The sequence below is a fragment of the Euleptes europaea genome, chromosome 5, assembly GCF_029931775.1.
Source record: "Euleptes europaea isolate rEulEur1 chromosome 5, rEulEur1.hap1, whole genome shotgun sequence".
NCBI classification, from domain to species: domain Eukaryota; kingdom Metazoa; phylum Chordata; class Lepidosauria; order Squamata; family Sphaerodactylidae; genus Euleptes; species Euleptes europaea.
The window spans coordinates 22,450,758-22,465,749 of NC_079316.1; the positions used below are offsets into that span (position 1 = coordinate 22,450,758).

The 14,992-nt window shown below is 43.4% G+C and overlaps 1 protein-coding gene across 1 annotated transcript in view; it reads left to right on the forward strand.

The window, feature by feature from the left end:
* Positions 1-6,363: 6,363 nt before the first annotated feature.
* The window catches only part of BCHE (butyrylcholinesterase), a 40,140-nt gene continuing 31,511 nt past the window's right edge, over positions 6,364-14,992 (forward strand). Inside the window, exon 1 of the mRNA XM_056849667.1 lies at positions 6,364-7,880. Within this exon, the coding sequence (XP_056705645.1) occupies positions 6,364-7,880 (1,517 nt within the window). The remainder of the gene's footprint in view (positions 7,881-14,992) is intronic.

Below are 14,992 nucleotides of genomic sequence, written 5' to 3' on the forward strand. Positions count from 1 at the left end.
GCAACAACAGCAATTGTGAACATAAGAACATAAGAAAGGCCATGCTGGATCAGACCAAGGTCCTTCAAGTCCAGCAGTCTCTTCACACAGTGACCAACCAGGTGCCTCTAGGAAGCCCACAAACAAGACGACTGCAGCAGCACTGTCCTGCTTGTCTTCCACAGCATCTAATATAATAGGCATGCTCCTCTGATACTGGAGAGAATAGGTGTGCATCATGACTAGTATCCATTTTGACTAGTAGCCATGAATAGCCCTCTCCTCCATGAACATGTCCACTCCCCTCTTAAAGCCTTCCAAGTTGGCAGCCATCACCACATCCTGGGGCAGGGAGTTCCACAATTTAACTATGTGTTGTGTGAAGAAACACTTCCTTCGATCTGTTTTGAATCTCTCGCCCTCAAGCTTCAGCAGATGACCCCGCATTCTAGTATTATGAGAGAGGGAGAAAAGTTGCTCCCTGTCCCTTCTCTTCATACCATGCATAATTTTATAGGCCTCTATCATGTCTCCCCTTAACTGCCTTTATTTCAAGCTAAACAGCCCTAAGTGGTTTAACAGCTCCTCATAGGGCAGTTGCTCTAGGCCCCTGATCATTTTGCTTAAATTGTGAAGGGAAGGCCTGTGATGAATTCCCACCTAAGCCTTCCGTAGGGTGTTAGAACAAGGAAATAGCCTCACTGTTCTCTCTGAGGCCTCTTGTACCTGCTCCTAAAGGGCAATGCTCTGAGGGAGGGGAGAACCCATAGGCATCCAGTTTCCAGAGCCTTTAAGTACCATAAGTGAACTTGCCAAATAAGTGATCAACATTCTTCACTTGGGCAGTACTAAGCACCTGATTTGTGGAGCGAAGCCTGATTTCATGCTCCATTCCAACCCATTCCCAACAGGTAGATAGCTCTTCCAACACTACCGATTAATGGCAGAACTCAGGTCTTATGACATAACTTGTGTAAAGCATTTCATACACAAGCACACACACACACACACACACAGAGAGAGAGAGAGAGAATGCAGAGCAATATTGTTATCACCAAACACCTGGTAACCATCAAGTTTACAGGTGCAAGATCTTAGATCGGGAAGGTTTGAGGCTAGATTAACGTGAAATAATGCTCTACACTTTTTTATGAATCACCCCATGAGGCTTTGCATAAAATCTACTATTACTTTAAATCCTTTCCCCCTCAATACTCAGCCCGTATGCTGTGGCTTTTTTATTTGCTCTTGCCTTCGACTGAATCTGTGAAATATTGTCTCTGATAATCTCCCCTCTCTCCTTCTGTTCCTTTGATGCTCTCACATACTTAGGAAGCACTTCAAGCAAAAAATGTTCCTATTTTCCCCTCTCAGCTTTCAGCTCTAAGCAAGCAATAAGCAAAACGGCCCTAAACGAGAGGCACAGCTGTATTTTCCACAGAAATTAACTTCGCTCCTTTTAAGGCTAGAAGTACTACTCAGAAACCGAGAACGGGGATGTTTAAAGCAATAGCAGTGAGGACTCAGGATGATTTCAAATTTCTCGTCTCTGCGGTTGCGACCTGCATCACCGCTTTGCTCTTGTTTCTTGCTTGTGGATATCTTTGTGTGCCATTTTCTGTGTCTTCACCCTGTGCCGATTTCTTAATGGCATTTGTTCTTTGATAAATCAGCATTAAATATTAAGTACAGCGGTTGCCCTTAAAAACAACCTGGACACTTCAATTAGCATGCAATGTGGGGGCTTGCCTTTTCACAGGAGTGTACATTCCATCCCATAACACCTACTTTTAAAAACAGATTATTAGTTGGATATGACAACAGCCAGTGTGGCACAGCGGTCAGAATGTCGGACTAGGCTCTGGGAGACCCAGGTTCAAATTCTCTGCCATGGAATCTTGCTGGGTGACTTCGGGATAGTTGTTCTCTCTCAGTCTAATATATTTCTTGGGCTTGTTGTAAGGATAAAATAGAGGCTGGGAGAATGATGTTGTAAGCTGCTTTGGGTTGGGGCTAAATTTGGGGTATAAAGATCTAAAGGGGGTGGAAAATGGTGTCAAGTCACAGTCGACTTGTGGCAACCCCATAGGGGTTTCAAGGCAACAGTTGATCCCAGGTGGTTTGTCATTGGCTACTCCTGTGTAGTGACCCTGGACTTCCTTGGTGGTGTCCCATCTAAGTACTAACCAGAGATTTCCCTGCTTAGCTCCCAAGAGCTGACAAAATAGGGCTAGCCTGGGCCATCCAGGTCAGGATATAAAGATCTAAATATATAAATAATAAATATGGGTTCAAACCCCCTTCACGAAACCCCCACATATGAAGTACAAGGTACACAGTACAAATAGAATTTGCTACAGATAACCAAAGGCCATTACAGCCAGAAACAAAGAGCATAAGACATAAGTAATCATGCTAAAATAACTTAATCTAAAAATATTCATTAAACCATTCCATCCTTTGGATACTGATTTTTCTCATATAACTCAGCTGCCCCAGCAAACAACACCACTCCATAAGATGCTATGTAGAGGGGGTGCAATATATATTTCAGATTTGGGTATATTGGACCCCAAAAACATTATTCCCTATGAGGAAACTTTCCGGGTGGTGGGGGGCAGGTTTGTTGTTGTTTTTAAAGGTACAGGCATCAAACTTTCAGCAGAGCTGCTGGTTCCTGTCCTTTAAAGACCCCCAAACTTCAAGTACATTGAACCAAGGGGTAGAATCCTTTGGGCCCCTGAACAGGGTGCCCCCAGCCATCCTCCATTATTTTTTATGGAGGGGGAAAAAAGAAAAAAGGAAGGAAGAAAATCTTCAAGCTACTTCCAGACAAAAGCCATACCTGCGAGCAGCAATCACTGGTCAAATCATGCCTCCCATAGAAGAATCAACACAATGAGCTCAACAGAACCATTGCAGAATCCAGTAATCCGAGTAGAACCATAAGCCAATGTGCAAAGCCAAACAGAACCAAAATCAAACCAAAGAATTCCTGCAGTGGAAACTCGGGGAGGGGGTCACTTTTGCAAGCCCAACAGAACCAATGACACTATGCAGCAGCCCAGCAGAACCCAGGGCCACTGTGGCAATGCAAGCTCAACAGAACCAATGTCAAACCAGAGAATCTCTACAGTAGAAACTGAAGGTGGGGAAGGTACTTTAGCAAGGCCAGCAAAACCAGCTGAAATGTGCAGAAGCCCAGCAGAAACCAGTGCCCCAGGGGCATTTCAAGATCAACAGAACTAATGCAAATCCACAGGAGAACAAATCCAAGCACAGAGAAGTGAGCAACACAGGAAGAAGAAGAAGAGTTCGTTTTTATATGTCGACTTTCTCTACCACTTAAGGGAGAATCAAACCAGCTTACAATTACCTTCCCTTCCCCTCCCCATAACAGACACCCCGTGAGGTAGGTGAGGCTGAGAGAGTGTGACTAGCCCAAGGTCACCCAGCTGGCTTCATGTGTAGGAGTGGGGAAACAAATCCAGTTCATTAGATTAGTGTCGCTCATGTGGAGGAGCAGGAAATCAAACCCAGTTGTCCAGATCATAGTCCACCACTCCAAGGGAACACAAAGCAACTCTTGCAAAGGAAAAAAAAAAATCATGAAACTGACAAAGAAACTTGAAACTGACAAAAGCAGCCTGGCAAGCCCATAGAACTCCCTAGAGATGCAAAACCAAAGGGGAAAAGAGAGTAGAAAAAGGTCCCCAGGAAGCTGCAAACACTGGCTACCGATCTTCCCAGGAAAATCCCAAATCTTTCTGGGATTTTTCCGGACCATTTTTCCCAGTCTCCCGAAAAATTCCCAGATATATTTGGGATACTGAATATATGGGTATATTTTTGGCTCAAGTGTACCCGAATTCACATCCCTAATATTATCTCTCCACGTATGAATAATACTTCCAAGTGGGAAGTATTATTCCTCGCACTGTTTTTTGTATCGCTTCCATGCTAAAAGATTTGCACTAGTTCCCTGTTTTATTTCTGGGCACAATTTCAAGCGCTGGTTCTTACATTAAAGGTCCTAAAGGAGTACTTGAAGGGCCAACTCTTGCACTGTCTAGCCTGCTAGTTAAAATCTCTTCTCAAGCCCTGCTCTCTATCCCCCTACTTGCAGAAGCAAGCTTTTTCAGTGGTGGCCACCTTGCCTTTAGAATGCCCTCCCCCTTGGTTCCCACCTGGCACCTACCTTGCTTTCTCTTAGGCACCTGGCCACAGCATGTCATTTGAAACAAGCTTTTAACTGAAGGGTTCCTCTCATCTTTTTTTAGTTGTTCATTATGATCTGCTTCTAGCTTGAAGACTGTTTTATATTATTTTGGGCTGCTCAAAATGCTGTTACATTTTTTTAAAACGCTGTTGCTTTGGTTGTAATGTTTTAGATTGTGAGCCTCCTCAAGCAGGTCCCTGGAGAGGCAGAATATAAATTTTCTAATTAAAAGAAATAAAGGACCAATCTGGAACGGGCTACTACAGGCAATAAGAAGAGCACACTCCCTGCTGACTTTTAGAAGACACTGGGTCGGGTCTGGACTAAACTGGCAATTACCACTAGCTCCTCCTTCCTGCCCATAAGACCTCCTGCCCATAAAAAAGATTTCTTTAAGGCAGAATTTTTAAAAATGACTAACCAGGACTATTGCTTTCTGTATTTATTTATTTATTTATTTATTTTTTCCTGTGTTCCACTTTGATTCAGAAGGCTATAGTGCAGTGGAAAGAGTGGAGAGGGTGTAAAGGAGAGAATGTTGATCTTACTTAGGCCTTCATAGGGTCTTTGAGAGGTCAAAAGGAGAAATTTGTTTTCACCCATGTAGGATACTTCTGTCATGGAGGGGACTGAAAAATAACAATGTTTATCCTAGTTGCATTTTACACGAAATCCTTTGCTAGAAATGGTTTAGTAACTGAACTTTTTACAATCATAACACTGTTTTGCATCTATTGATTGTGTTCTCTGTCTTATCTGGGTTTCACATAATTTGGCTGGGAATCTATATTTTAATAAATTATTGAGCTGCAGACCTTGGAGCCAACCTTCATCAAAACAGAGAGAAACCCTCTAAAATAATGTTGCACTAAACTTAAGACATTCTTGGTGATTCCACCCCTATTTTTGAGAGGAGGAGAATATAGAAAAGTAGAAGAGTTCAGAGCAGCAACAAGTGAATGTTCCCACTTTTGTTTGTTTTTATATTTATATATTTGACACTGGTTTTTGATATGTACTTTTTGCTCTTGCATTTATAGATTTGTTTGTGTTATGTATTCATGCTGGCTATTTTTATCAGCGACTTACATGGCATTTGTTTCCGTTCTCCATATTTCCTCCTGAAAACAGGGGCCCAGGGGGACTCCCAGAAATCTATGCAAAGTACAACAATATTCTTTTTGTTTCATTTCATTGTTTAGTGTGAGTGGAAATGTGACCTGGGGAAGAAATTAGGAAGTCTAGAAGGGTTGCAACCTCTTAACCTCAATACTTGATGGAGACCTTTAAATCTCTATTTGAAAGAGGAAAAGAAGGCAGCTGCTTCTGCCCACACTCTAACCCTGTTGACCATCCTCTCTCCCTTACCCAATGTGTGTGGTTCATCTGGAGGACTGCCATAGGAGAGGAGGGAAGGGAAAGACAACACTCAATGAAAAGACAAGTAGGAAGAACTGCTCTTGGCTTGCCTCTTCCATCATGAGATTTAAAGGTCTGTGTCTGATTCCAAGGTACAAAAGAAGAAGAAGAGTTTATTTTTATACTCCACTTTTTCTCTACATTTAAGGAGTCTCAAAGTGGTTTACAATCGTTTTTCCTTCCTTTCTCCACAACAGGCACCTTGTGAGGTAGGTGGGTGTGAGAGAGTTCTGAGAGAACTGTGACTGGCCCAAGGTCACCCAGCAGGCTTCATGTGAAGGAGCGGCAAATCAAACCTGGTTCTCCAGATCAGAGTCTGCTGCTCTTAACCACTACACTGCTCTGGGAACCCAATAATCTTAGGAAGCAAAAAAAGGGGGGAAACTGTTACTTTGTTCATATCTTTTTTTAAACTCATTCCTCCACTGTTTTATTCAAGCAGGAACCTCTAAATTCATCTTAAATGGTTAAGTGACATTCATAGGCAATTCCAAAATAATATCACCATAAGTATTATTGATTCTCTCGTGTACTCCACTCTTGTTTGGTTACACTTGCTGGTGACACAGCAACCTGGTTGCATGTTACTTGGGCTACTGTTTCTGATTGGTTTTCCTTGGTTTCCCCTCCACAGGCCTCCTGATAATGCCTTCAGACTATATGGTAAAGGTCGCCTTTCTCAGAATTAAGCCATTCTTTGTATTGCTGCATCAAAATCTCTTTTTGTTTTTACTTCAGGAATCACGATGTGCATTAATGGAGCCTGCAGGCACACAAGAATTCTCATACGGTTTCTTCTTCTCTATACTCTTGTCAAGAAGGTGGTCCCAGAAGATGACACAGACATTGCCACAAAGAACGGACGAGTAAAAGGGGTGAGTTTGCCTGTGCTTGGGGGGACCGTCACAGCCTTCCTCGGGATTCCTTATGGAGAGCCACCTATTGGGACTCTGCGGTTCAAAAAGCCGCAGCCCAGGCAAGAATGGACTGTGGTTTGGGATGCCACCAAGTATTCCAACTCTTGCTACCAGAACAGAGACAACACGTTCCCTGGATTTGCAGGATCAGAGATGTGGAACCCAAACACAAACCTCAGTGAAGACTGTCTCTACCTCAACGTGTGGGTTCCTTCACCGAAGCCTAAGAATGCTACTGTCATGGTATGGGTCTATGGAGGAGCCTTCCAGACTGGGACATCCTCGCTATATGTCTATGATGGGAAGTTTCTGGCCCGAGTCGAAAGAGTCATTGTAGTTTCAATGAACTATCGGTTAGGGGCACTGGGGTTCTTGGCTTTGCCAGGGAACGTGGAAGCTCCAGGAAACGTTGGGTTGTTTGATCAACGGTTGGCACTTCAATGGGTCCAGGATAACATAGCAGCTTTTGGTGGCAATCCTAAGAGTGTGACAATATTTGGAGAGAGCGCTGGAGCCGGATCTGTCAGCTATCACCTCCTTTCTCCTAAAAGCTATCCTCTCTTCACTCGGGCAATCATGCAAAGTGGCGCTGGAAACGCTCCTTGGGGTGCGCTTCTGCCCTCTGAAGCGAGGAGAAGAACGCTAGCTCTAGCTCACCTCCTCCAGTGTACAAGTAGCAATGAAGCAGAGATCATTCATTGTCTTCAAAGCAAACATCCTCAGGACATACTGGACAATGAAGCATCTGTCTTCACATACAGGACTCTTATAGAGATGTACTTCACTCCTATAGTTGACAGTGACTTTCTTACCGAAATGCCAGAAACATTGCTAAAGAATGGGGATTTTAAACAAACACAGGTCTTGATGGGAGTGAACAAAGACGAAGGGGCAGTTTTCCTTGCCTATGGAGCACCCGGCTTCAGCAAAGACAACGACAGTCTAATTAACGATGCAGAATTTCGGGCAGGTTTGAAGCTCTCCTTTCCAGAAACTAGTGATATAAGCTTGGAATCTATACACTTTCACTATACGGACTGGGAAGATGAACAGAGCCCTTTCAATTACCGCGATGCCATGGATGATGTCCTTGGAGATTACAATTTCATATGCCCTGTGGTAAAGTTCATAAAATATTTTGTGGAGGCAGGAAACACGGCATTCTTATACTCATTTGAGCACAGATCTTCAAAACTTCTTTGGCCAGAGTGGATGGGAGTACCACATGGTTATGAAATAGAGTTTGTGTTTGGACTACCCCTAGAGAGAAGAATCAATTATACCAAAGCAGAGGAGCTACTGAGTAGGTCTATGATGAGATATTGGGCAAGTTTTGCAAAAACTGGGTAAGTTTTTTGCTCTTCTTGTTTGTTTTGCTTTCTTCTCTTACTTATTTCCCCTGAAGACATGCAAAAGGATTCCTTTCCTTTTCTGTTATTTCCCCCCTAACGCCTAGCAAAATAGAAGCTTATCTTTACATATGATTATTATTGCAACTCGTACATTACTAGAATCAATATTACAGTGGTTACTAACAGTGCCATCGTATCCAGAACTAGTCTAAGCTAGTTCAAATCAATAGGCTCTGGAGTAATGCCATACAGGATTGCATTATAACGCTACTAGTAAAATTATTGCTTAGAATAGAGACCCAGCATGGTGTAGTGGTTAAGAGCGGTGGTTGGAGCTGTGGACTCTGATTTGGAGAACCGGGTTTGATTCCCCACTCCTCCACATGAGCGACAGAGGATAATCTGGGGAACTGGATTTGTTTCCCCACTCCTCCACACGAAGCCATCTGGGTGACCTTGGGCTAGTCACAGCTCTGTTAGAGCTCTAGTCACAGCCCCACCTATGTCACAGGGTGTCTGTTGTGGGGAGGGGAAGGGAAGGTGATTGTAAGCCAGTTTGAGTTTCCCATAAGTGGTAGAGAAAGTCAGCATATAAAAATGAACTCTTTTTCTTCTTCTTCTCATAAATTGTGGAAGTGGTGGTGATGCTAATACATGTGTCATAGATGTAGCAGTAAAATTTACTTCTTGTGGTAGCCAAAAGCAATGGTAAAGGATACTGGTAGCTGAAGAGACAATTAAAAATAATATGATACATTGTGTACTTTTCTGAGGGATGCAAGGAAGTACTTATTGTCCTCATAGGCCAAACGTCTCCAGTTTCTGTCACTTCTGGAATCTCACGGCATCAGATGAACTTATAACAAGGCTGAGTACATTTTGGAGTTGTTGGGCATCTGCTGCCTACCTTACAAGAGAAGCAAACTTTTGTTCTGTCACAGCAGCTGTTACAAGTGAAGGATGCAGTTTCAAGTTGCAAGTATTTACAGCCCCTCTCACCATCCCTATGCACATAGACACAGAAGGAACTTAATCAGTGATTTTTCATCTTCAAATAGAAGTGTGACATGTGGGAGTGGTGATGATCCCTTTGTCTTTAAAGGATAAGACCACAAACATTCAATATCCCAAACTCAAATACCTAGTTTGTTGTGGTGCCAGCATGCTGGAGTGCTTTGGAGTGGTGGACTCTAATCTGGAGAACCGGTTTGATTCCCCACTCTTCCACGTGAGCAGTGAACTCTAATCTGGTGCACCGGGTTGGTTTCCCCACTCATACACATGAAGACAGCTGGGTGACCTTGGGCTAGTCACAGCTCTCTCAGAACTCTTTCAGCCCCACCCACCTCACAAGATGTCTGTTGTGGGGAGAGGAAGGGAAGGCAATTGTAAGCTGGTTAGAGACTCCTTAAAGGTAGAGAAAATTAGGGTAAAAAACCAACTTCTCCTCCTCCTCCTCCTCCTCCTCTCTCGAAGCTGTTTATTCTGGGGCCTGTAGCAAATCATTGACAGTTCCTGGCCTTGTGTTGGACCCTCCTGACTAAATTTTCAGCTCACAAAAGGCACTTGCATCTGCCCCACCCACCACACCCATCTGATCACCCCACAATGCTACTCCTAGGTGACAAGGAACCTCAGGAATGGCATGAGGGACAAATCAGGGGTCTGCAGCAGGAAGATATAGGTTTGCCAACCTCCAGGTGGTTGCTGGAGATCTCCAACTATTACAACTGATTTCCAGGCAATAAGTGAGCAGTTCATCTGGAGAAAATGGCTGCTTTGGAAGGTGGACTCTATGACATTGTACCCCATTGAAGTCCCTCCCCACTCCAAACCCCACCTCCTCAGACTCCACCCCCAAAATCTCCAGGTATTTCCCTACCCAGAACTGGCAGCCCTAGGAAGATGGGATTGGTGGAAATGACCCTACCCCTTTCTGTTAGCAGAAAAGTTAGTCTGGATCCAACCCATTAGATGTTATGACTGTTTCTGACCCTTGTGTAAGGAGGCAATTAAAATGAAGACTGCCCCCGTAATAATAACTTCTGAGTAAAGGTTTTCGGGAGATATGACTGAAGTTCCATAGAGGGAAACTTATGTTCTTAAACTTGATTTATCTAAAAATTTACACCCTGCGTCTCCCATCCTGCCTTCTACAAGGTCCAGACCAGAGGTCCCCAATGTGGGGCACATGGGCATCATGGTGCCCACCAAGACCTTTTCTGGTGCCTGCCAAGTGTTTTGAGGAAGTGGGATGGGCCGAGTAGGGCTTTTGCCCAGCAAGACTTCTGATTGACTATTGAGGACTTGACTGGCTGTGCAGATTTTTTAAATTATTGCTTTGGCAGCAGCTGCGACCACGACACAAAGATCTGCACTGTGTTCTTGAAGTTAAGCTGTGGCAATTGTTGGGTGGTTGGCTTCACCTCCTGCGGCGACTATTTTGTGGCCGCCATTTTGTTGCTGCACCCACCATGCCGTGTCAGAATTCCAAATGTGCCCGCAGGCTCTGTGTTTCCCACAAAATTCCTCACCTATTTAACCCAAGCAAGACTCTACATCTTTACCTCTAAAGAAAATAAAAATGGAGGAACTTGCAGAATGTCACCTCCAAAGTTCCCTAGAATTCCGCCCCCAAAGTATTGTAACTCCTATTCTTCCTCTTTAAAATTCCTTGGATGTTTTACCTGAGCCAAGAACCTCACATATGCCTCAAAATGTCGTTTCAGGCCAAGCTCCGTGGCAGTTTGAATAACAGTGTTTATCTGTCTTCCTGGGATGCTAAAGCAGTTCGTCTCTGACATTCTCGATATTTGGCTAGATAATGCTATGCTTTCTGCGCAGATAACTGCAGCCTACTCAGGGTCAAAACAGAGGAGAAGCTGGGAGATCCATGACTGGATCCTCCCAGCATTTTTACAAATGTTAATAGAAAAACCACAGAGGCCTGGTTCATGCTGGAGGGCTGCCATGGCATTTAACTCTTTCCCCACCTTTGTGCTCTCCATGATAGAGCACAATTGCTCCTATGCTGTTATTACCCCTCGAGGGGCGGGGAGAATACAGGCATACTATCTTTTGCCCATCTTATGGTTTTGTTTGAGAGCTAACACTGTGGGTAGGGTTGCCAGGTCCCTCTTTGCCACTGGCAGGAGATTTTTGGGGCAGAGTCTGAGGAGGGTGGGGTTTGGGGAGGGGAGGGACTTCGATGCCATAGAGTCCAATTGCCAAAGCAGCCATTTTCTCCAGGTGAACTGATCTCTATCGGCTGGAGATCAGTTGTAATAGCAGGAGATTTCCAGCTAGTACCTAGAGGCTGGCAACCCTAAGTCTGGGGGCATCTGTCTTGGTAAACACTTGTACTAGTTAACCCCTCTTATCATTCCCAGTATGTCCCCAGTCCAAACTGGTCAGTCAGATCAAACGTTACTGACCATGATAAACCAATGGTCTGGCTCAGTATAAGGCAGCTTCAAGTGTAGGGTTGCCAACCTCCAGGTGGTGGCTGGAGATCTCCTGCTATTACATCTGATCTCCAGGCGATAGAAATCAGTTCCCCTGGAGAAAATGGTCGCTTAGGCAATTGGACTCTATGGCATTGAAATCCCTCCTCTCTTCAAACCCTGCCCCATTCAGAACCCACCCCCAAAATCTCCAGGTATTTCCCGACCCGGAGCTGGCAACCCTATTAATGTGTTCCGGATATAGGACTTGGAGGAGAAGGAGCAGATTATTACAGTGTCACAACACTGTGACACTGTAATAATTCACCTCCTCAGTTTTGCTTTCTGGCAATGCAAATCCAAGAGGTGAATGATTGCAGTAGCATAATATCCAGTGACATGTAGATCCCTTGTAGGAAAGAACTCCGCCTGAAACCGTTGTAGGGCAGAGTAGAATGGGTCTTGACTACATGGAACCCTGGTCTGACTCAGTGTAGGGCAGGTTCATTAGTTCATTCCTGGACATTTTTAACAAAATAGCATGGATAAACTCCCGTCTAAGGATTTATACATTTCTGTTTATCTGTATGTTCATATAGCACTATCATCTAACCAGTTAGATAAAAATACTATGTCATGAAAAGTTTGTGCCTAAAGTGCACATCATAAGTATTACACATTTTAAATATGTGAAAATCTCTCCACCAATAGTCTGGCCATCATGTGAAACTATTATTGGACTATAATTAGATAAACTAGCAGATAATATATCATGTGGTTTCCACAGCAATTACTCAGAATCTGCATCTCTGCAAGTATTGAAAAACATGACTATTTATGGGCAGATAATTCTTTCATACGATTCCAATTGAGGACCAGACTGTCTATCCTCTGTCATTTACTCCTTGTTAGCAAGCAGAAGAACTTCAATCTCTGCTGAGCTAAGATTCTGGTGAAAGGATAACACTGAGGGTTGCGTGTTTTTATAAAGTAAAGTTTCTAGGGTTGCAGTGCCTGACAACCAGTAGGAGGGCTGTGGGTGGGGATACGGCAGTCGCTGTGGAATCACATAACTTCTGGTAAAAAAAAAAGTGACACATGTAGCTCTAGAAATCGCAGGAAACTCTATGGTAAAACCATAACTTTTCTGGCAATTCCTAGAGCCACCCTATGTCACGTCCTTTTTCCCCACTGGAAGTAACATGATGCTTCAGCTGATGTCACAGGGTTTTCCCCCCTCTCCTGACGCCACTCAGAGCGGTGGTGGGCAACAGAAAAGGAGGGAGGGGTGCCCCACGCCCACTGGGGCAATGTGACCCCAGGAAGTTTCTGAATCATTTTAATGCCTATTTTGGAGCCATTGTTGTGTGTTACAACACCACTTTTGCCTGCAGTAGATCCCAGTTTTAATCTGCACCATCTCCAGTTCAGAGTCCTTTTCTTCTTCTGAAGAACCACTGCGCCAGTCAGAGAAAGAAATACCAAGTTGAATGAACCAATAGCATCAGACAGCTCTGTATGTCTAGACCCAACTTGGTTGCCCCCGCACTGAATGTACACACACACACACACCCAAACAACATATTGCAATTCATTTAAAGACATATTTGAACAAATTAATATGTGCACTAGTTCTTTGAAGTGGCTATAAAAACTTTCTTGAAAATTCTGAGGCGGCCTCCTCTGATGACAACTGAGGGAAAGCTAGGGTTGCCAGCTCCCAGTTGGGAAATACCTGGAGATTTTGGGGGTGGAGTCTGAGGAGGGTTGGTTTTGAAGAGGGGGGGACTTCAATGCCATAGAGTCCAATTGCCAAAGCGGCCATTTTCTCCAGGCGAACTGATCACTAGTACCTGGAGGTTGGCAACCCTAGGGAAAGCTGATGTTTTAGCTTATTGGTTTGGAAATAGGTTTTCTGATTATTAGTTTGCACGAGGATGGATGGATAGCCCAGATCATTGTGACATCACTTCTGGTACAATCTAGAAGTGATGTTGTGGCATCACAACATCACTTACTGCCACCAAATTTTGCTCTTGCTAGAGCAAGATGGCCTGGAGCACAGGGGCAGCAGCATGTTAGTTAAACTTCAGGGTCCATCTTTTGGCTTGCATAAGCTAACAGGGACATATTTTGCCTTTGTTACAGTGACTCCATTGGCTGCCATACATTTCTAGATCCACTTTATTATGCCCGTTTTGACCTTTAAATCCCTAAATAATGCAGGTCCCCGGCATCTCCAGTTAAAGGGACTAGGCAAGTAGGTGATGTGAAAGACCTCTGCCCGAGACCCTGAAGAGCAGCTGCCGGTCTGAGTAGACAATACTGACTTTGATGGACCCAGGGTCTGACTCAGTATAAGGCAGCTTCATGGGTTCATGTGGATAGGGACGAAGGACGTCACCTCCAGGGTCGAGCCTCAACCCCCTTAGGGTCAAAAGGGAAGGGTATGGTGTTCTGTTGTGTCTACAGTTCATCTTAACTGCACATAACATTTCGACTGGTATACTGTTTTCAAAGTTGACATTGAAAAGTGAAATGTCAGTTTAGGAAAATAAACAAATGGAAAGGGATGGAGAAAGGAGAAAAGTGTACTATGTCATGACACTAAGGTTATTGTAAATGCAAAGGTTACATGGACCACTGTAAATCCAGGATCTGTGATATTATTGCTATGAAATCAGATTACTGATCAGAAAGAACCAGTTATCTAAAACAGAACAAAACCAATTAGTGTCTTTGAGATATGATGTCTCTTGTTAATTCAGGACATTTCACTGCAGCTTCCATGTTAATGCCAATTTGTATGTACCTATTAGACAGACAGAATATAGGAATTGATTCTTCCTTTCCTACTTTATTTTTAACTAGCTTTGCTATTGATCACTATATGTTCTTCACCCACTTTTGCCTGAAAGAAAGCATGTGATTTATAGCAATAAAGCTTTGTGACCTACATTATTACAGGATATAAATATCAATATATCTAATTCTCAGTGTGGCTATATCTGTGGATATTTAAATATGGAAACTGAGTACGTGGAGAAAAGAAAAAAAAAGTCTGCAGAAAAATCCAAAATCTTAAAATATTGGGGTTAACCTCCCATGATAAAAGGAGCATCTAATATATTAGGCATTCTCCTCTGATCCTGGAGAGAATAGGTATGCATCATAACTAGTAACCATATTTACTAGTAGCCATGGATAGCCCTCTCCTCCATGGACATGTCCACTTCCCTCTTAAAGCCCTCCAAATTGACAGCCATCACCACATCCTGGGGCAGGGATTTCACACAATCCCAGATGTGGCCCATTATTATGATGATATGGCTAATTGGATTGTGCGATAATACTTTACTATATGCCTGCAACGCTGATGGTTTTCAGCCAGCTTGTGCTTCTGTAGAAACAAATATGAATATTAATCAAAGCACATTTGTTGGAACTAAGCTATTTTTGTCTACCACTTCCTCACGTGATTTATTTTAAGTTTAGGTCCATGATGACAACTTAGTTACTTTTAAAAAAAATACAAAACCCTACATTTTATCCTCATTTTTCTTCTTGACTTTTGGTGTTCTTCAGAAAAGCCTCTGGAAGTAAATGAGTGACACTAACTGGTACTATCAATCACAGTCAGCAGTATGCTCTGCTAAACCCTTG